The sequence below is a fragment of the Cyanistes caeruleus genome, chromosome 3 (genome assembly GCF_971803275.1).
Source record: "Cyanistes caeruleus chromosome 3, bCyaCae1.hap1.1, whole genome shotgun sequence".
Lineage (NCBI taxonomy): Eukaryota > Metazoa > Chordata > Aves > Passeriformes > Paridae > Cyanistes > Cyanistes caeruleus.
The window spans coordinates 30,773,388-30,797,214 of record NC_141703.1 but is presented as its reverse complement, the minus strand read 5'-3'; the positions used below and the strand labels follow the sequence as shown (position 1 = coordinate 30,797,214).

Here is a 23,827-nt window from a genome sequence, read left to right as displayed (position 1 = left end):
ACCCCGGGCGTCCCTCAGGGGCACCGAAACGTCGCATCCCTCTGGCCACCACAGAGATTTTCCTTCGATACAAGAGCCGCCCCAACCTATGGCAACCCCTTGGCACTGGCCCTGCGTGGCAGGACAGGGCTCATGCCTTGCAAACTGGGATGTTTCTGGTTTCAGAATGGGATTTGGAGATGAGAAGGGCTTCTGTGATGCATCGTTTCCAAGGGTGATTCACCAGAGCAGTACTGCCATTGGCTCTACTGGGAAACACTTCCAAGTTTCCAAATAGAAAAAAAATGCAATGGTGATAGGAAGGGAGGAAAACAAGGCAGGGGTACAGCTGAGGCTAGGGGAGGATAGCTATCAGGAAAGATAGGGATGTGTATTTTGTGTCCTGTGCAATTGAAGTAAATACAGAAAGCATTCAAAGAGCATACAAAGTGGCATGTGGTGGGGAATTGGAGGGCTTACCAGGCACTTCATGTAATCTGCCTGGTATTGACATTATAATCCACAAACATTTGTTGTGTGGTGGTGCTCTTGTGGGTTCATTTTGTGAGTATTGTGTGGCTGTTAGATTTTCTTTTAATGTCTGTCACAACACTATCAAGTTATAAGAGTACATCTAAAACATAATGGTGTTTGGACAGGGAAGAAGTGGGATAATCATTTTTTCAAATATAACCACAGCTGAGACAATGTTGTTTCAGAACAACGTGTGACTGTTTTCTAGTGCTTCTTGCAATCAGTAATTTGAATGTAATAAAACAAAGAAGAAAGGAAAAATCCCAAAGAGAAATAGATGATGGAGTAGATGGCTAGCCATAACCTAGTAAAAGTAAAAGCAAAAAATTTCTTAATTTCCTCAGATGAAACCAATATTTGGTTCACTAGGCTACTGCATGTGAATGATCAAAAAACTGTGTCACTAGTCGAACATGAAAACCATCAGTGCTCTGGAAGAAAGTTTGCTCAAGAGACAATATCCACAGTCTCTAACTTAAAAGAGTATCTTACTTCTTATTTAAAGTAGATGCCTGAGGGCAACACAGGTTTCCTGTACAGCCAAGGGCGCCTTAAGAATCACCCACAGAGGATTGTATGCACTCTACATGGAGCAAAGGCTCCTAAAATAAGCAAAAAAATTAGACATTGGAATTCATATGATAAAAATATTCCTTCTACCTAAAGTGTCTAATTTACTCATTAATGATTTACTCATTAGCCCAGACCTACGGGAAGTTTGCAGGACTGCCTTACATTTAAGTTTTTTAAAGCATGCTCCTTAATATCTTACTTGAGGAATTTCTTTCCTGAGCTGTAAATCTTGAAAATGGATGGTCAAATATTTCTCTTGGATGAAGCTGTATTTCTACAACCCTTAACTCTTTATCTAAAAATGAACAGCCTTTTTTTTTATTGCCAGTGAAAATACAGATAGATTTGTTTAGTGCCATTCACTGTGCACATACTGAATTTACTAGATATATAATAAAAGGTTCAGTATACATGGAAGTCTTTCCATTGTTCAGGTGTATTTCAGAAAAAGAGATACATCAGAAGCACATGGGGAAGAATACATTTCTGTCCGTAAGTATAGGTCAAAGTGAGTGCTGCATGGAAAGTCAAAAAAACTTCTAATTCGTCTGTTACATCCCATTCTGCCTCTTTATGTATCTTGTAATTCTTGAAAATGTGGCTCACTGATGTCAAGGGATCACAGTAAACCAGCAGAAAAAAAGTGATTACATACTGTAGTGTCATAACCTGGCAGCACAGAACTTTCCTAGAGTAGCATGTCTGCTATTTTGGCATAATACCTATACTCCTACCAACCTATTTGCCAACTATGAAGTTTAATAAAAACTCTGTTTTTAATAAAAACACTGTTACCAGCTTTACTGGTTTTGTCAGGAGTTTCAGGTGCACTTTTGAGGTTTAGTTAAATACAAATTCAAATCCTTGTGGCTTCTGAAAAAAAACCCTAAGATCTGTCTGCTAAAAAAATCCTTTAAGATGCATCTGAAAAAAGTAAAATATCTGCAGCCCATCAGGTAAATTAAAATGATCCAAATCTAAAAAAATCAGAATTTTAAAACTTTTCCTACTAATTTTGGGCTCTGATACCATTTTGGAATATTTGAGAATGTCAGTGTACACGAGTGATGCCAGTTCATTTTTGGAAATAATTTATTCAATTGTTCTAACTGAAAATTACTGTACTTTGAGATCATATTAAAAAAAAAAAAAAAAGAAAGTACCTTGCAAGAGAACAAGTCATGACAGCCAAGAATAGATAACAGGACTGGTAAAAAAATGGACTAGGAAAATTCACTTGAAAATTTTTGCCCATCCATTATACATACCTAATTGTAATTAATTGTGGGAGAAAAAGAAAATCCCTAATTCCTGCTCCACACACCATTCTATGGAAGAAAAGTTGAACTGGAAGTTTTTCAGCAGCATGTAAGGATAGAGATACATATGAATATATATCCAGAATATTCTGATACCAAAATGCTCTCTGTCCATAGGTTTTGGTGTCATGGAAAAATGCTGTCCCTAGGGCCTTTTAGAGATCTGGGCAGTTTTCAACTGGGGTAAAGCCACTGCTGTCCAGATGGGCACCAGCTATAGGAATAACAGTCTGTGATCAGCTGACTTGCAATTAAATATAGGTTTGGCATGAAAACTTAAACCAGGAAACTTAACAGAACAAAGACACTTTCAGGGATCAATGTATCACACACATACACATGTGCCAGGCTTCATGAAGAAACAGGGGGATGTGATACATTTCCTTAAATATTGTGGGTGGATTCATCTGTACAACACAGACACCTATATCTTAGCTAGTCAACAAGTTCCTTCTCCAGTCAGTGGACTAGCCTTCTAGGGTGTGAAAAATTCCTCTTGAAATAGACATATGAAATAGGCCAGATGAGCTGGGCCCTAAAAACATCTTTTCCTCTCCACAGACTGTAAAGGGGAGGCTGAAGTGGTGAGCAGATGTAGGTATCTACAGGAGAAGTGTGCAAATTTAGGTGGGATGACTCCTATGCAGCAAGTCTATATATATCTCAGATCTCTTCAAGGCTGCAAGTGCAACCAGAGGCATGAATGGCATGCATCCAAAAAGAAACTTGTCAAAATGTTATCCAGAAACACTTCTGAGGGTAAAGGGTTGTTAAACAATGCCAGTATAATAGGGTCATTCTGTGCTTGTTATTGCAATGAGGGACCTAAGGTGTGGCTATTGTGTGATAAACTTGAAGTAGACACCACATTCACTGAGAGATAAGAGAGCCCATAAAATCTGCATGGAGTTAGTCCACCATCCCTGCAAGCTACTCTGCCATGTACAAATTTACCCTTGGGGAAATTTGCTTGTGCTGCCCTGCTATCAAATACTTCAGTCAGGGCAATCCCCATACAAATGTGGTGCTTTCCCATTATGTTTAAAGGCACAGACAGCAATGATGATGAAGAAGAAGATGATGATGATTATTACTATTACTTCATTGCTACTATTAACATTGCTGCTAGTACTTTAACAAATTTGAACTGGGCATTCCCAAGTGTTAGGCACAGCACACATATACTGTGAGAGGTGGTTTTTGGCCAAAGCGTTTTCTGGAGTGAAGGGAGAGTGTTGCTTGCAGTCTTTGTCAATAATAGTTCACAGGACAGCCAAAAACCATGAATCCTATTTACAAAGGTAATGATAGTGTTTACAGCTGGTCTAGTGGTAAAATTCCATTTTCTTTTGTATATGTGACTCCTTAAAAATTCCATTTTCTTTTGTATATGTGACTCCTTAAAAAGGAGGAAGAAACTAACAGTTGTGAACTAGTCACAACAACAAAATCTGTAAAGCCCATTGCATCTGGTAAGTGGGGCTGGTGGGGCTCATAAATGGGCATTTTTCTCTTCTGGACTGATTACTGTTGAGAGGCCAGTGATCCTTTGTCCCATGTGATAGCTTCTCTGCCTCCTTCCTGCCCATTCCTCATTCTTGTCCTCCCTCATAGTAGGAATTTGTGGCTAGCCAAATGCAGCTTTAGTAAAGGCTTGCAGGCTAATTCAATGGAAAAAAGAACAAACTAACCACATTTTTAGCTTTAGAAATGTAGCTTTTTCTATATACTTGACACACAATTCTTTTTCAACCATCTGAAAAAGGATAAGATGTCACTGTTTTCCAGATTCCTCATTTATGACATTAATTAAGGTCATACAAAGAATTCATGACTTCGGCAAAGAAACAGTAGATAGAAGTCTCAGTTCCTTGTTCATAATTTTAGGTTTGGCAGTCCACAAAACTTTAACTACTCCCATTAATGTCTGAGGCACCTTAATTTGTCCACATCACTGAAACCAGTTTGAATGTTGTCTCCTGTTCTAGCTCAGCCATTATTCTTAGTTTACTGCAGACATAAAGTGAAGACAGCTGAGCTAGTCACTACAGGCTCTAAATAGTCAATGGAAAGAAACAGACACTTTTAGGGTGCAATTCATCTAATCTACTTTATATGTAGGCTTTACAATGAGCTGCTTTTACATTCTAGGCAACTGCATCTAGGCACCTGAGGACAACTTGAAAATCTCAAAATGAGATGAGGAAAAATTACAGAAGACATGAAACAGCACTTGAATTGTTATATAACCTCAAATGCAGAAGATACACTGTCCCAGAAATAAAAATCTTTGAGAATATGCATATAATATTTCAGATTATGGGAAGGAAAAAAAAGAATGAAGGCACCATAATGGTTTGCAGATTTCTACATTAAGTTCCTCCCAACCTTTAAATAAAGAGTTCTTGCCCAGCGTTCTGCTGGACTAGTCAAGTTCATTGAACCTGAAAGCACCAGTTAATGCTAAATGAAAAACCAAGATGTATTTACTTTTTTGTCTTCTCCAACAGACTACATTAATTTTAAGACTAAATCTAGAATTGAATCCACTACTTATGTGGACATGGCCTCCATTTAGAGAGCTTTGAAGGACCTGTCTCTTTCCATTTACTGGGTAAGAAACTGGCATATACTTTAGGAACATGGCTTCACTGGGTGCATAAATGTAAGATAAAGCATTTATGCAAAGATAATAGGACTTTCAGTCAGACATCACTTGAGCATGTTTGAACTGGTGCAATCAGTCATATGATAGGCCTGGAAAAGCATTTACCCTTGGGGAAAACACAGGTATTCTACTTCCCTGGGACACCCACACTCTATCTGTGTGTGCTGTCTCCCATATCCCATCAAGGGATGAAAATTGCCTATGAAAATCACTGCAGCCATCACATTTTTAAGTCACTTACATTTTTGTGTAGGTATGTTTCATGCAGCATGTCCTAGAAGGCAAACCACACAAATATAATGCAAAGAGACAAGCAATCTGTTGGAGTGGGGCAATTGTTTCGTGACAATGATCACTGACAGCTCAGGCTCTGTACAAAAGTAGTTCCACAGATCTCAAGAGGGTATCTATAAAATGCTTAAGAGGAGGCACTTCCTCCATGATTCCATGACTTAGTTCTCTGCTGGACTTTATGAAATCCATGACCTGCCTCAGTTAATTAGCTTTGTGCATTCTTTGAGGAATTGCTGCTCTTGGGTCCAAGCAGAATGGGTATCTACCTAGATAGTAACCACTCCTCCCTTCCTGTGCTTCTCCTTCTTTCATCTCATACTTTCTTCCCCTTTCTTTCTTCTCTTTGCCCCTTTTCTTCCACCTTTTGAGATCCCACAGGGAGAGGAGAGACTGAGCATGAGATCTTTACGCTAATTCCAGCAGGGAATTAAGCAGACAGAGAACAAGGTCTTAACAGGTCAGATGAGAAAGCTCTGAATGGGAAATAAGACATGGGGTACTGCAGGGAGAGTAACAAGAGAGACTGGAAGGAAGAGAGAGATATGTAGGAAGTGGATAAAGCGGGAGGAAAATTAACTGGAAATGGGGCTGAAAGTACTGTGAAGGAAAGACAGAAGATAAGTGTTAAACAAGGAACAAAAGTGACAGAACCTGAGAAAAATATATTAAGGATTTCTGTGAGTACTGCATTTTGCTCAGTTGGAAACATGTCTCCCAATAACCAAGGAAAATATGAGGAGAGGTTTGATGTTTTTTCAGCATAATTTTTTTTTTCAGGGTGAGAGAATAGGTGAGACATAGTTTTTTTTGGGGGGGAGGAGTCTAGTGATTGGATGGTTTTTGTGGAGTAAGAAAATACACAGACTGTATTTCATGTGTATTTACAATCTTGCTGCTAGATTTTGGAATATTTTTACATACATTAACGTGTGTGATGTGGTTATGGAGTTCATAGTTTAATTCTAAACATGTGTATTGACCAAAACATGTGAAAAGGTCCATCCTGGCAGAAAAGCAGAAAAGAGAAAGCAGCTTTGTTGTGTCTATTGAGCTTTTTGCAGAGGTGAAAGCAGAAGGTGTCACAGCACTGGCAGTTTAATTTTAGTTTGGCTAGGGCTTGTCTACATGTGGAAATTTTCAGTGCTAGCTTTCCAGATGACTAGTTTGGGCTCAGTGTTTTGCACCATGAGTAATTCAGTTTAGTCCATTTTGGAGGTGAATTGAAAGAAATCACATAAAGGCAGCAGTAGCAGAGAATAATTCACTTAGAGAGTGAGGCAAGGGAAGTGCATGAGTGAATAACTGGTTTCTTTTAAAAATTCACCCTCAAACTGATTTTATAATAGCTTCCCTTTAGTTCCCTTGCAGTGCTGGAAGCCCACATCAGAGCTTACACACTAAGCAAGCCATTGCTATGGAGGCAGAGTTGCATATAACTTCAAGCAAGCTGTGAACCTTGCAAGGTGCTCCACTCATCTCCAATTTGAGGAAAATGTAACAGGGTTATTTCTTTCTTCATTTTTGTTTCAAATGCTTTAATCTGCCCTAAGGTCCCCCCCCCCCCCCCCGATATATTTCACAGTATGCCAGGAGGAGGATCCTTGGGCCTTTCCCCTTTCTTTTTTTCATGCATCTCCTCACAGCCTCCTTGTATTGGCTTGGCTGGGAAAAGGTGTGAGTGTAGCAATGGAGTGCCACCCTAAATCATAAAGAGAGAAGCCCTTACCTCTGGGCTGGAGTAATGTGAGGGCTTGCTGCCGTCACTCTCGCTGGAGCTGCTTTCACTCTCTGAGTCAGACTCTGAGCTGGTCTCGGATTCACTGGAGCTACTGCTGCTCGACCCCTTGCTGGAGAGCCCCGAGGCGCGGGCATTGGACTGCGGCACCACCAGGCTGCCAGCCCCACACACAGCCCATCGGGGTGCAGGGATGGGAGGGAAGAGAAGAAAACAGAACATAAACATAAAAACCCCACATGTAAGAACCATGATGTTTCAGGGAGCACACTCTCTGAATGCCTGTGAGCTTGTCTCTGCTGCTAATGAATAGTGAAACGAATTCAACATTATATGGCTATAACTGGGGGGAAGATATGGGGTTACTCTCATATCCATTTAAAGCCTTTGCCATCTTTTTCATCAGGGGGAGAATCAAGTTTTCACTTCACCTTGTCTCTTTTCCCATTCCACAGACATTTTAGGATATATTAAAAATACTAAGTGTTAAAAAGCAATATAGAAAGCAGTTTTATGCTGTCTAATGAACACTCAGCCCAGAGGCGAAAGCAGGAGACCAAAAAAGAGAACAATTAAGAAACAGAGTTGAACCCCACACTACCAGTCTTAAGTAGTAATAGCAATAAACACAAAAATAACAACAATAATACATCTTCACTGGAGCTTCCAACCACCATCTTCCATTTTGTACACTTCTTCACCTACCCATAAATGATGTGGCTACATGTTTATACCATCTTGATATTGACAATTCAAGATCTAAGACTCAGTCTTGCAAAAACTTGAAGAGCTCAGGCTTGTGTTTTTGCATGTCAGCAGTGCAGTGCTGTCAGCAGAGCTACTTGCCTTCTTTAAAGTTATGTTTACATGCTAGTGTGTGTATTATCAGGCTTGACAGCAGAAGAAATGTGTATTCTCCTGAAATAGTTGACCATGCATATTAAAAATATCAGAGTCATAAAGACCTGAGTGTGAAATATCATATTAAGTCATCCAGCTTATTCCCTAGGCAATGCAATATTGTTCCCTATAGCAGGGTGCATTTTCTAGTGAGTTGTCCAATTTGATTTTAAATGATTTGAATGCAGCTTTTACTTTTACCCCTGGGAAACTTCTCTGCAAACTAACCTAAATTCCACTGTCAGAAATTTCTCCCTACATTCAACCTGAAGTTGCCCTTTCAAAATTTATAGTTGTTACTTATTATTTCATCGTATTACTAATAGTTACTATGATAAATTATCCTCCTCCCTTTTTGCTCTCACATTTTTGCAGATTGTTTTCCTGTCCTTCTTCAGTCATCTTTCAGACAAGGCCTTACACATTTACTTCTTCTGATCTTTCCTCATAAGTCATTATCTCCAGGGATATGGGATCATTTTTATGGCTCTTTTCTGAACTCATTCCAATTTGTCTATATCTCTCTGATAACAGGGTGCCCAAAACAGAGTGCAGCATTATAGATGGCTTCTCACTACAGCCCTGCAGTGAAGGGCTATTACCTTCCTGCTCCTTGATGCGTTGCTTCTGTAAACATATATCCGAGCTGTGAAGGAATGTATAGTCCATTAACATCCCTGCCTCTCTTTCAACGCTGCTTTCTTCACAATTCCTCTACTGATAGCTACATGATTATTTGCTTCCAGAGAGATTAGCTCGCTTTTTTTCTTCATACCAGATCTCATTTTCCTTTTTTACCTTGCAAGTTTCTAGCTCCTTTTTGATTTATTTTGCTGCCCTCAGAGGTGTCTGCAGTAACTTCTAATTTAGTATCAAATGCCAACTTAATTAAATGGTTATTCACTTCCTTTTCCAGATCATTAATGAGACTGTTAAATAAACCCCTCATGAAACACACTGGTACTCTGATAACCATCTCTTCCCAACTCCATTCACCGGTGTTTATCATTACTCTTGTTTATGCTTCATCAGTCCAATATTGTGGCTTATGCAATGTGATCTTGGAGATGCATTTTGTGACAAATAATATCTAATAATTAATTACAGTTCTGCTATGTTGCACCTAATGAATTGTCTTTACATACTAATGGTGCTTTTCATTATGGAAAACTGATACTTGACACCTTGCACAAGGCACATATGACAGGCAATTCCTGAGACTTAGAAAAGGGTCCAGGCCATCAGAGATGTGGTTTCAGCTCCACAATTCCCCATGGCTGCACACTTTTTGGCCCTCTCCCTGCCTCCCCTAACATATGCCAGCCCTTCCCCTCTGGACCACCTATCTTGCAAAAGCCAGTACTCCCACCACATTGCCTTTACTTGCAGCATCCCCACTGCCTTTTCCTAGGAAGTGGCACAGCTGCCCGTGGCTTTCTTGCTCCAGAGACTTTTTGGTTGCTTGGGGAATCATGACACTGTTGGAGAGCCTTCTGTGCACACCAGGGCCAGGCAGTGGAAAAAATCTCACCTGTGATCTCCATCTTACTCATTAAAAGCAGGTAAAATAAACAGGAGAGGGAGGAGCTGACATCCATTTATATTTTTGATTTTTATTTCCATCCTTGTAACTAATGGGCGGTAGAGAGAGAGGTGGCAGTAGAAGCTCATGCTCTGTCATGGTGGCTTGGTGCTACACGTGTGGTCACAGAAGTGTCTGCCAACTCCTGGGTGGCAAGGGGTCTGTCTTCATGCACAGGCATTAAATGTACCAGTTTCAAGGAGTGCCTTTAAAAACTTGGTTTTTTGTCTAGCCATGTAGGTGTGGTAAAGACAAGATTTCCAGGCATTTATATAACTTCATTAAGGCACAGAGGTGACAAAAAAACGCTGCTAAGCCTGTAAAAAATTTTCCTTTTTGGAGAAGGAAAATTGGTATTTTGTAAACAGTTTCAGGACAATGCAGCTTTCCACTCATACAAGTGGCCCAGTGAACTCTAGATTTAAGTTGCTCACTTGTATTAACAGAGTGCAGTTAATCTCTTGCTAATAAAATAGTGAGAGCTGTATATAAGCCATTATGAATAGGTTGTGTGGTTTTGATTCTTTTTCCTTAAGAGAATCTGGAAAGAACATGAAAAGTTAACAACCTTTTCTGACAGTGTAGCTTAGGGAATGCCTTTGACGGTGTCTGACTCTGATGGATTTCCAGTCCTCTCCACAACAGCATTGCGGCTGAAAAGTTCTTGAGCATCACAAAACATCTGCACATTTATGTCCTGCCCTTAGTGACTGTGGCTTTAATTTTTAAACCATCATTTTTATTTGTCATTGACTGAAGTATTCAGAAATTTTTATATAGGGGATGAGGGGGACAAAACCATGGTAATATTTCTTTCATGTTGTGACATGAAATGTTTTTCTAGGCTGCTGAATAGGAATTGTTACTACAGCCCTAGATATAAAATATAACTGTTGGACTCTTCACAAACATCTGGAAATCTATGTTTGCTGTTCTAATGGTAGCCAATATACTACAAAAATTAAGCATTGCAATATTTTTTCCATTTATGCTGATACTGCTGAAGTCTCCTATCCCCTTCTACATTTTTCAGTTTTGAAATATAGCATATTCTTATAAGGATCCTCATTATGTTATAGTGACCAGGGTAATAACAGTTACATCTGTCTGCATGCATTAGTATTAAAAGAAAAAACCCAAAAAACAACCCTTTTAAAAAAATTGGTAACTTTTATTTTGGACTGTTCTTTCTGAAGGTTGTAAGCAAGATCATTGAGTTAGACTGATTTACATTTTAATGGCAGTGGCACATAACATTTGCGCATATTTTGCTACTGGTTTATGCCCTGGAATTAATTACCACATCATAGAATTTATTTTTTTTTTATTTTAAGGAATTAAACAACAATTGTGTTGAACCACTAAATACCTTGTAAATTTGCCAGAAGTTAGTAATAAGACCATTTAAAAACCAACACACCATCTGAAGTTTCTGATCAGATATCTCCCATCACCCTGGCTACAGGGGGCCTGCGCACCTAATTGCCATGCAAATCTCCAACAACCTGTTTTCCTGTGCTGTCTAATGGACAACTGACCCTTCTTAGAAGAACTAGAGCGAGATTCCTCATAGCCTAAATTTTTCTCCTATGTGGAGGTTCAGGAACCTGATGACTTGGGGAGATTAATACTTCTTCCCCACTCAAATTAACTTGTGATCCAAGTTGAGAGGTGGAGACATCTCAATCCCTGGCCAAGGTCTAGAGATTATTTGGTGGGACTAGTTGTTAGCCCCATAATGCTGCATGGCCATGGGCAGCCTTTGAATGGCACTAAGGAGGTTTGAATAGTTATGCAGGAAGGTGCTAGAGTTGGCTATTCAGTCAGTGGAGACAGATTCCCAAATGAGATTGCTTTGCTGGCCCTCAGGAGACATCTTCAGGTTAATCATGCTGGATCTGAGTTCTGCTCTATGCTTCATATTAAGCTGCTGCTTACAGCTGCACTACTTCCCATGATAATAAATCATGGCATTCAGCACTGGCCACAAGAATTTCCCAGGCTAGGCATATGCTGCATTTCAGGAATTCAGGCCCAAAGACATGCAGCATGGATAATGATACAAGTAAAACTGCTGCAGTTCTTTATCAAAATGCAAGTTTTCAGTGACAATATAAAGAAAAAAATCCCTCTGATGCTGAAGAATTTGTAATCCCAGCTCTTCACTGCGCTACAATATGAAAGCACTTTATACCTACTTTACACAGGCATAAATGATTACCAAGAATGCAATGCAAGGGAGAATCAGACCTTGGAGAAATGACTCAGCCAAAGGAACATATCAGAGTGAGCCTCTCAAATACTTTTCCAGCCACAACAAAGGCTACCCAAATGCTCACAGAATCATTAAGGTTGGGAAAGACCTCCAAGATCATCAAATCCAGCCTTTGACCAGATACCACCAGGCCCACTAAACTATCACAAAGCACCGTGTCTACTTGTTTTTTGAACACTTAAGTATGGTGACTCCACCACTTCCCCTTACCACTCTTCCAGTGAAGAATTTTTCCTGATATCCTACCTGATCATCTCTTGGAACAACTTGAGGCCATTTCCTCTTGTCCTATCACTGGCTGCTTGGAAGACAAGCCTGACACCCACCTCACCACAACCTCCTTTAAACTAGTTGTCCAGAGCAATAATGTCTACTCCAAGCCTTTTTCAGTGTAAGCAAGACCAGTTTCCTCAGCTGCTTCTCATGGGATTTATGTCCCAGAACTTTCATTGGCATTGTTGCCCTTTGCTGGACACGCTCCAGCACCTTGATATCCTTCTTGTAGTGAAGTGCCCAAAACTGAATACAGTACCTGAGGTGTGCCTCACCAGTGCTGAGCAGGGGGAAAATGCAGCATATTGTAGAGTCCAGTTGGTCTGTGTAATTTCACTTTGCAAGAATTGTATCCAAAGCTTTCTTACCAGAAAGGTCACTATCAGATATTATCTACTGTATTTGTTTTTGTGTCTGGAGATACGGCACTATTTTTCTGGTGTCATCTCCACAGCCATGCTACTGAACTATTTTTCTTAAAAATCTCATTCTAGTGTGCTACTGCTAAACGGCTGTGACTTCCCAGAGGAGAGGGAAATGCAATAACTAGTGAGAAGAGCTTATTTGAATAAAAAAGTGACATTGTTAGGGATCAGATTCTCAACACTGAGAGTTAAGTGTGGAGAAGGTGATCCAAATTAGTATGTCACAAACATTTGAGAAAATCCTATGAAAGGCTGTATGAATACTTGGAGTATTTGGGATACCCAGAAAAAAAAGTTTATCACTGTCTAGAAGATCAAGGCCAATTGTAGGAAAACAATACTCTGAAACAGACACCAGTCCCTTAGCTGGTACAAACTGTCATAGCTCCATTGACTTAAATTAGGCTACAGTGATTTAAATCCAACAGTGAATCTGACCAAGACTCTGAAACAGTATTTCAAATTCAGTGATGAAAACATATTCCATGGTTTAAAGGAACTCTGTTGGCAGAGCCTCTATTTTGATTCCAGATTAAAGTATCTGAAACACCACTTCCTTCTTCCCTCAGAGCCAACCTACAACCCATCAAAGGTCTTTTACGGAAAACTCTTTATCCTTCTATTGCAAGAAGCAAATTCCACACGGTGCTTCCTCAAAGCACAGACTGAGAACATTGTGCCAAGATCTGTACAAATATCTCTGCTGCCTGGCACTGAAGATACTGCATGTCTCTCATGCACACAGTAGGGAATTCCTGTCTCAGTAATTGTGAATGGATCACAGAAGCCATGAAAATGCCCACTTCTTGCTGCTGCCCCTGTGTAGTTTTCAAATTCTTTTCCAGAAAAGACCTCTGAAGCATGGGAATTAAAAGGATTTGAAGATCAGGCCATCCTAGTATTGTACCAGAACATATGGGGATATCTTCTGAGGCAACTGTAGAATGCCAAGAAATAGCACCATGAGGACAGTCTACAGAATGGAGGTGGACCTCATCCATTTGTTTCAGGACAAAATCATGCTGAGAAAAGGGAAATGATACCATAAACTCTAGAACATGCACAGACAACAGCCAGATACCACCATGGTTTAAAATACCAGTACAAAGACTGGTTGTGTATTTAACATTCAAAGATGAATACAATCACAAAGTCATAGAAAGGCTTGGATTGGAAGGCACCTTGAAGATATCTAGTTCCAACTCCCCTGATCCTTAGGGTCTGTTCTAACCCAAGCCTTTCCATGACTCTATGCTTCTATAATAAAAAGGCTCTGCTCTAGTTTCAGGTCTGCCCTATTTTGTCTGAATGACCAAATCAAATGACCCTTCCAGGGTTCTGGCCACCATCCCACACATGAGTGTGACCGAACTTCCTACTGTCAAAACATCTTTCATTATTCTTTAAAAAGCACTTGGCTTTCCTTTTTCTGATATCAGTATGCAAGTAACACAAATTAATGATTTTGTACCTTTGCTAACTATAACCATTAAACCAATTAATGTCTGAATTATTTCCCATTACCAATGGCAAAAACCTATAGTTCACTAACAGGAAAAGACAGCCCTGCCATGGCCTGCTGTTTCAGCCTAAACACAAAAAAATGAGGCTCAACACTTTCCTTTCTCCAGGTAAACGATTTCCCAGGAGTCCGTTAATATCTTTAGGAAACAGAGAAATGTTTTCATACCTCATTCCTGTAATGGATGAGGTATGAAATGCGAGTCATGATGAGTGAGAGTCCTGGAGGTTGTTCGGCTTGTCACAATATATAATGCTTCTGTGAAAGCACTGCATTACCTTAGCTGCACCACCTTTGCACAGCACAGCTAATAAAGCACAGCTGCCAAGAACAGAGTTCATAGGCCACACCTATATTTTAACACTTTCCCTGGGAGCTTAAATAGTTTGTGCTGACAAACTACAAGTATCATCTGGTAATGCAAACTGAAGGCAAACCAGATCTCTCTGAAAAGAGTCAGGTGTGCACTGTGCAATTGCAGCTTAATTGTCAGAACAGTCCCTAAAGAAAAATTGATAGGAAAGGCTGTTTAAAAAAGCTATGAAGCTCATGTACACACCTACAAGAAAACCCCTGAAGAAAATTCATTCTGGCAAGGGGCATCTACTTAAGGTCTAGTTGATACTGGAGGTAGCCAAATCACAGCTCCCACCGTGAAGGAATATGGTAGAAAAAAGAAAGCCAACCACTAGAAAAAATCTACCTTGACAAAAAAAACCCCTCCTAAAATAAAATGCTATGTAACAATTAATAGTGACACCTCTGTATAAATCGGTCGATCAAGAGGAGCGTGTGCCAGGGTGTCTGAGATGAAAGGGTCCAGTAGACCTGGTGCAGCATTAATGTGGGGGTGAAGTGATTAGTCAGCAGGCTGACAGCTGTGCTGGGAGCCTGGTGCCAGATTCCAGCGTCTGCTTTCCACTGCTGCCAAGTGTTTGCTTGTTCCTCCAGATAAATGGAGCATCAGCAGTGTTTTATCTGACCTGCTCACAAGAAAAATAAAGCAACTCTGACTTCCTTGGTGTGCTTGTCATTGACCTTGCATCAGCTGAATATGAGTGGAGAGAATCCCTGGTCCAGACAAGTTAACTCTTTAGCAGAAGAGGATGGATAGGATCTTTTTACCTTGGTAGATTAATTAGTCTCTTAATGTCTCAAAGTACAGTGACTTGAAAAGAAGAAATGACAGGCATAGTCTATGTGTCCTATATCGTCCTTGGAAAATGGCCTTGGACCAATGGCCTGGATAATGATGAACAGCTTTGAGAATACTCCATGAACAGCACTCTTCTGCCTCCCCTGTGAAATAAGGAAGCAATCTCTAAAGAGATATTTTTTGAGAGGGAGGGAGGGTGGGACAGAAATAAATTGTAACTGTACGAAGTTGTTGAGAAGATTCAGTCATACAACACTGCTTTTGATTTCCCCCTATCACTAAGGGCAGTAGCTTTTGTGTGTTTTCCTTCATGTGTACCCCAGAACTTTTAATTTTTCTCTTTTTTTTTCATTATTTTGGCCATGGTAGGATTTTTGGCCATTCTATTTGAGTATTTTTGGCCATTCTATTTGAGATCCTGCTATTGTCTGGTCAAGGCCAGTTTGTACACTCTGGAGACTCCTGCCTCTTTTTGATGGACTTAGAAAGAATCTAAGATCCTAAGGATTGCTTAAACCATGTGCTTGCTATGCCCAGCACCTTGTGCACTGTAGCCCAGGGAGGCCAGGGAGGTTTGGTTCAGATTCCTCTTCACAATTTTCTTTTCAGGGTTCAGTCACCTCTCTCCACTTGTCCTAAGGTGGAGTTGGAATCCAATATGAAGACCTATATACACTCCCAACTCAGTACTCCACTATTTTATTAGACCACTATCAAAAGCTGATTCCCTGTCAGATTCAATTATATCAGTACCAGGAACAATTGTATCTGTCTCAGGAACAGATCCTCCGCTAACATTTTGAAGGTGATTCCAGCAGCCTGGTTAGCTTTAACCTACCAAGAGACATGTTAGAAAAATAAAGGTAATTAAGCACTGGAACCAATCATCAGTGAAGATAAGGAACATCTTCACTGGTAATGGTACTTTAGTGCAATGGTAATTGCAGAAACTAGGCAAAGGAGCAATGCAAAATATTCTGTAGAGTGGCTTTAACCCACCATTTTCAATATGTCTCATCAGGAGATTTTGATACAGTTTCACTGGATATTAGTCTGGGTGTTGCTCTTTTTGTCTCACTAATTTCCTAAAATGTGAAGTATAAATGTACTTTTATCCAAGAGAACAGCAATTTTTGCTTGTGAGTGACAGCTTCATCAAAGAAGAAAACCACAGCAGTTCAGACTTAGAAAATCCTCATCTGCACTGGCCTGCCATCACCTTAGTTCAGAATTACTGTTAATATTATGGCTGGCCATCAAGACAAACAGCCTTTCATAGTCTTCAGACACAGTCATACCTTGCCTCAGCACAGCAGTCGTTTCCCTCAGTCAGCAGAGCCCTGGGTATGGTTCTGCCTTGCAAGACCTCTTGCTAAGCTCTCAGAGTCCAAATACAGATGAACTTGTGCAGATAAAATTACTAACTACCATAATGGCTGTCCAAATGGGTGCAATAAATTTCAGCATGAGACAAACTCTCTCAGGTTTTACTGACTCTTAATGTTGCTGCTGCCAGCTTTAGTGTTACTCTTTGACTCAAGCCATATTCTGTTGTCTCCCAAAGGTCTTTTTGGCCCGTCAGCTCTAATCAATATGCTGCCTTGAGAAGAAGCTTGTTTTAAGTAGGTTTGCTCACCATAAAGAACCATATAAAGAAAATCTGACTTCTAGTCCTTGTCAGCATATATCACTCCCTATGCAGAACAGCATTTAAATGGTCTGTTATTTGAATCCAAGTGCTCTCTTTTATATGTTTCAAGAAATGAAAAAATGCATAGTTGTTCTACAGAAGACATAAGGCAGGCTTAAGAATGGCAAGCAGAGCAGCTAATAAAGTCCAGAATTGTAGCAGAGAGGATGTTAAAAGCTAATTAGTTTGAGATTATTTGAAGACTTGTAAAAGGTTTTTCTGTTTGCCTTTCTGTTGTAGGCACAGCCTGCTTTCCATTGTCATCCAAAAATACTTTAATATGTTTTTAAAAAAAGTTGCCCAGGATATGCTGTTTGCCTCTTATTGACATGTTAGCTGGAAATAAAGATTGCTTAAAATGAATTTTTAGCTGTTGGCATTTGCTTGTGATATGGCCTTAGGTTTTCAGGGGTCTGCGCCATTGGCAAAAAAATCTCTCCCATTCTGACCAGGGTCAGATTCTTGACCCCTTATTCTGGTTTAGTATTATCTACTTTACAGCTTGGATAAGAGTACCCAGAAGTGCTCCTGAAGAGCAGGAATGGTCTGTCTAGTGGGGGTGTCAGGATCTGACCCACTGTAACCCAACAAACACAGCATACAGATAATCGATGAAGGATTTTGAAACAGAGAGCAGTGTCTATGAGTAACCTTTGCTGCACCTTCCTCAGGTATAATGTGGTCTGTGAAAAACAATGAAGAAGTACGATATGCACAAATATATAAATGTTACGAAGAGTTATATAAATTGTCCTTTACTTTTTTTGTTAATATAAATTGCCCTTTCCTTTTTCCAAGGAAAAACTGAGTGTGAATTAGATCTTTTTGTTAGACGTTATCCATGGAAAGTAAACTTGAGGTTTACTCATGCACACACAGATGATGAGGGGAGGCAGAAATAAATTTCAAAGTAAATATAATTTTATTTGCTTTATTAATCTAGAATGTGGTACCAATGTGTCTGGACTCAGTGGTTCCCCAGCTGCAACCTCCTGCAGGATGTTATCAATCCTTTATTTCTGTGAAATGTGCTACCAACTACTACGAAAAACACTAGATCTGTATGACATTTTAATTAAAAAAAAAAAAATTGGTCTTATACCATGCTGTGTCCTGATGTAGTTAAACATATATCTTCCAATATACCTTTCAATCCGTATCTCAAATGTTTTGCTGTTCATTAACCACCCTGCATCTTTTTAGGTTTCCTATGAATTTACAATATCACTAAAACATGTGGAGATGCCTTTGCCTAATCTTCAATGCATCTTTTGCTCTCCCTGATTTTCTCAGTGGGCCAGAAAGGAAATGCACACATGACAGTGTGGAGAGGGCACAGGGACAGGGAGGATTATTGCTAGTTGGTGCTGCTTCCCCCCCCGCAGTGGCACAACAAGCTGCTGCTGTCTTTTTCCTCTCTCTGTCCCCAGGCCAATAGTCCCTTTCTGGCACCAGTCTTACTGCAGTGCCTCAAACATGCCTCTGCCTGCCTGAGCTCCTGCATGGTCTAGGATGTGCTGTGTCAAGTGGTGAGCCTCTTCAGAGCAGGAGTGTGCGTTCAGCAGTGTGACCCAGCATGGAGACTGTTAAAGGTGTAGGAGTCAACATGTGTTACTGCTGGGAGTTCAGTGCCCAGCTGTGAGGATATGCGTTCAGTGCTTCTTTAAAAGGGTATCACATCACCTGCCTGCAGCTGGGAAACAGCTGGGGGAAAGTTCGAGAGTCTGCACAAGAGTTTTGTTGCGATGAGACACAGATTTCCAGGAGAGTATGATTTTCCATAGTCAGTGCAGCATGAAAGTAACTCTTGGGGTTTTTTTTTACCACCCCAACATGACCCTAAGTGCAGCTAGGCAAGCTTCAGCTTGGGGAGAAAGATCAAGTGCTGGGTCTTTGCCATTATCTTAGGCACTAGGGGAGAAAGCTAGATGACTTTGTTGATAACTACTAGCTTGAAGACCCCAGCAGGCCTTCAGACAGTTTTATTAATCATAAAAGTCATTAAAAATGGCCAGTTCCTCAGGGGCAAAGTAAAAACAAAACCTTGGAAGAATGAATCAGAGCAGGCATCTCCCGTTCCTAAGAGCACTCCGTTCAACATTCTCTGCAGGAAACTGAAAGGGAATATTTAGGACTGATACTCCCAAGCAATATAATCTAATGCTTTCTCAGGGAAGGGGCAAGCTTCCTTATGGACTTAGATTGCAACAAAGAAAAAACAGAAAAGAAGAAAAATACTGATGGACTTTGTGTACAGCTGGGAGGCAATGAACTCTCAATCAGTTGACTCAGAGGTTTGCATGTCACATCCAGAATCAGCAAGATAGTTTTCCCTTTTGCCTTTGAACTTAGCCTTCCTCTTTTGCTTTTTTGCTTTCTCCCGTGGCCTCTCCCTGGATCCAGATCTGGGCTCTACAGTACAGAAAAGACATGGAGACCAGCAAAGTGACATGAAAATGATTAAGGGATTAGAACTTTCACATGAGGAGGCTGAGATGACTGCGGGGGATAAATACTGGACAGAAGGAAGTAAAGAAGACAGAGCTAGGCTCTCCTCAGTGGTGCCCAGTGACAGGACAAGACGCAAAGAACAAAAATTGAAACAAAGGAAGTTCCATTTAAGTATAACAATTTTTATCTATTTTTTTTTTTCTGTGAGGATGGTCAAACTGCTGGACAGGTTACACAGTAAGGCTGTGGAGTCTCCATCCTGGGAGATATTCAAGACCCAACTTTGGCCCTGAGCAACTGTTTTAGCTGATGCTGCTCTGAGTGGGGGTTGGACTGGATGATCCCCAGAGATGCCTTTCTGCCTCAGTCACTCAGTGACCCTGTTGGGACTAGCTCAAGTACTACAGACTATGGTGCTAACTAACATGAAAATGTGGTAACTACGTGGGGACTGAATGGTTCCTGAGCTCCACCTGGCCATGAGTGTCCCCCTGTCTTGTGTTTAAAGCTCACTCAGATGACTACTAAGTCACTGCCCCAACTTGACTGAAATGTAGACTTGGCCTCAGGCACCAAACCTACAGGTGAAACATACCAGCTGCCTATCACATGTTTGCAGCTTCATCCTCTATTCCATCCTTTTGCAGGCTACTCCGTGCTTGTCAGAGTAAAATGGACTCAGGGGGTGTTTATGAGGTTCATTTGCTGCATTTGGTATATTTTACAGTAAGTGGAACATGCAACAGCAGCAGCCACTTTCCAGCAGAAACTGGAAAACTTCCTTCTCCTTTAAACATTTCTGTATCTGTTTCTGAATGTGACCAGCAGTGTCTGAGGCAGCTAATCAGATTATGCTTTATTTATTGAGCTGTACTTTACAGCACCTCTCTTATATAAAACTGTGCTGTTTGGAGACTGCTTTACATTTTTTTGGGAGTATCTCTCAAGTGCAGTTGTCTAGCAGCATTGCCCAGAGCAGCTGCTGACAATGCCAATGCACTGACAGCTGCAAAATCCCTTCTTTCTGAAATCAGGAGTAGAAAAGATCATCATGAAATAATGGACTAATGTGGCCATTCTATCTATGCTGCTCATAAATTACATTTTGAACCTGGCAATTGCAGGGTAATTAGGAGGAGAGTAGCTTTCCTGCAGGAACATATATTTCCTATTCTGCTTGCCTGACACACTCCAGTTTAATTTTTCCTTTGTTCACTCAGCTCAGAGAATGGCAATTACCAGAGGTGATAGCTTAGTGGCAATTTTTGAATCATGAAGAGACTTAGCACAGAAATGAGGAAAAAAAAAAGGACAGGTATCACTAGTAATTAAAATAATTTTGAATTAAAGGGACTATTTTAATAATTGCTTTTGTCCTATACTTGTTACCACATAACTTACTGTTACGAATTACTAATACAGTGAAATAACACCACGGTGGAAATGAGCTTAAAAAGACAGATTTTCTTAACATGGTACTTCAGCAGAGAGAGGTAGGTAATATTTTGGTAGACATTTGAAATGGTAGGTGATGCCACAGCTATGATCACTAACAGCCCTTCAATTTTTAAGCCCTCCTTCCCGTTTTGACCATGACAGAGAGGCACAGGAAACAGGGCAGGAATTCCCATCTCAAGTAGCCAGAAGAAGGTTTCACATTATTAAAACAGATGATTTCCTTCATCTAAAAGCCTCTGAGGAGCATAAATTACAAACAACATCAAAGCAAGTAAGAAGTTTTAGAGCAGACTGTCAAAGAGGCTGCTGGGGTTTCCTTGGTAGATTTCCATTTTTAAGGAGTCTCAGCAATTTTCTTTCTTTCTCAAAACAATTCCATATGTCTTTGGATTATTTACGGTTATTTTGATTTTTTTTGTCAAGGGTTTTAAAGAAAAAATATCACAATTATTTAACATGAGCAACTAAAGTTAGACAGACAGTGCCTGCAGTAAGAAATTACTGGAGTGATCTCATGGACTAAAACTTTGCAGACTTCTCTGTACTCTCCAGGGTTAGACTAGATACAAAGAAAAGCAGTATAGACAACTGGAAAATAACTATAAGTTTGATGCTGTACAAATACAGCAACTAATTCCTCGTGTTGCCGTCGCTAATTTTACAAGATGGCAGGATTTTACCAGTGCTGCACAGGAATAAGGTTTGCAAGATACATTGGGCCAGACTTGAAGCAGAACTGAAAAAACTTTGTTTTATGATTATTGGAATTCATCTGATGGAAAGCACAAAGGCCAGCTGTGGTCTTAGATTAAAAGTCACCAGGGCAAGCTGTGAACTGATTCATATTAGCCTCCTAACTTAGGGTAAAAAAGTGATTATTATTAGAAAAGGTGTGGAGACACTATGTGCTGATGAGGTTATTAGCTTGTCCTGGGGAGGTGGTACCTGCTGAGTGTAGGTTTTAAGTGCTTTCCCTGCAGGAAAAGGTTGTTGTTACTCGCTGGAACACACACTATGAAGGAAGCTGGTGTGTCACACCTCAGCTTGCTGTTCCTGCCTGCAAGGCCATAGGTATATTCAGCAGTGGTCTACAACCAGACACCAGGCTGTATTGACCACATCCAGGAAACTAGGCTCCATCTGTGCAGTGAAGTAAGCAGGAAAAAGGATGGATCTGTGAGCAGCATTGCCACCTCTTGGGATCACCAAGCAGGAGATGTCAGTCTTAAAGTCTGTCATTATCCTGGCCAAAGCTTCTGCCGTGTTGTGCTTGCAGCCAGCAACCATGTGAAATAAAGATCCATAGGAAGAAAGGATGAGGCTGAACACTTTGTTTTTCTTTAAGGGGAGGATCCATGTCACATAGGCATGGATGCACAGCTGTTTAGCTAAAAAAGTAAAAAGGTGAAAAGGTGCGTATTAATTGCCTGCAGGCTCAGCAGCAAATGCCAGATTCTTAGATCCATCATTTTCTGCTGGTGAATTGTTCCAAAAGTTATTCATAGTCCTTGCTTAGTAATTATGCAAGAAATATTTTCATAAATGTTACATCAATAATTCAAAAGCTGCAAGAGCATGTGATTTTCAGAGTGACCTCTGACTTGAGTTTGATGGCCAGGAGAGAATAAGAACAGAAGAATAATAATATACATGATAACTATATGACATGAGAAGGAAATTTTAAACTCTGCATCGCTGAAGAGTTTGCTCTGATGAGTGGACTTCTCTGGACTGAATCATAACAGCATCAGTCCTCGTACCACTGGCAAGGAGTGAAGAATACTGTACTTGATTACCTTACTCAGTGCTTTGTGTTGACTTGAACATTTGTGAGGAGCTTGGCTGAAACATGTCTTCTCCTTCAGCTTTTCCTGATGAGAAACTAATTGGATGTAGTTCCATCTTACATCAAGCTTATAATGTAAAGCTGTTTACCTTCCTCATAGAATGTGTCTGTTTGAAAACTCAAAGTGCTGATTCATCGGTTCAGGTCTTGATTGTGACCTTGATTTGATGACTGTGCTGTCCACCGTGAATCAGCGTGTTGTGGTTCTGCTAAGATGGTCATGTGTTTTACATTTGTTTGCTTATTTTTAGTATACAGGGCTGGCTTATTCATTTCAATTGTAACATGAGTCATGTCAACTGAAGATGTGTGTAATTTAAATAACAGAATTCCCACGCATGTGACCCTGCAACCAAATAAATAAGTCTAACCCTGACAAGATCATATCAACATTAAAGCAAAGATACTAAAATATGTCTCAGTAAGAAATTATACAAAGAAAATCTCAGGGTTGCACTCTTGCCTTTAATAAGCTTTTCACCAGCCGCAAGACAAACTTAAGGCAATCACTTCTTAACTAAGCAAACCCTTGTCATGTCTTAGTTTTGGACACATGTTGGTAATTTTAGAATCATTGTGGCTGTGTGAATTGGGTGTCACTTCTGAAAAAAAAGAAGTGGAACTTTTGAGAGTAATTATTCTTTTCAGCTCAAGTGCAGAAAATGTATTTGAGCAGCCCAAACATTCACAGATGCTAAGCCTTGACTCAATCAAACTGCAGCCTATGACAATCTGAAAACAGTATCAGAAAATCTATTCTTTCTGGTAGGGTATAGCCTTAATAAAAAGTAGTGAAGAATTTCTTAACAGAGGCTCCAGATTTTCTCCTTCCAGATTTTACGTTCCTTCCATGATGTCCCTTTTTATACTGGCCAGACTACCCAGATGTTGCACCTCTTTTTCATCCTTGCAGGTGTTGATTAATGAGAGGAGTGACTGGCAGGTCCATACAGTTACAGAATTTGCAGTTGCCACTTCTTCCAGCTGATCTCCCAGTTCAGCAGATGAACACTGGTGCATGATATCACTGTGCAGCTTGACTCCAAAGCAGACAAGGAGTGTATTGTGACACTGGAGCATGTCTTCTCTATTTGGGGCAGTGGGAATTAATTTGCCATACATTCCCTCATTTAATCAGAGAGTGTTT

General features: G+C 40.2%; 1 protein-coding gene across 2 annotated transcripts in view; it reads right to left on the bottom strand.

Annotated features, from left to right (window-relative positions):
- AFF3 (ALF transcription elongation factor 3) overlaps window positions 1–23,827 on the bottom strand; it is a 318,055-nt gene that overhangs the window by 40,237 nt on the left and 253,991 nt on the right. For both annotated transcript variants that reach the window (XM_086880460.1, XM_086880462.1), the window contains exon 10: window positions 7,094–7,259. In XM_086880460.1, the coding sequence (XP_086736586.1) occupies window positions 7,094–7,259 (166 nt within the window). The remainder of the gene's footprint in view (window positions 1–7,093; window positions 7,260–23,827) is intronic.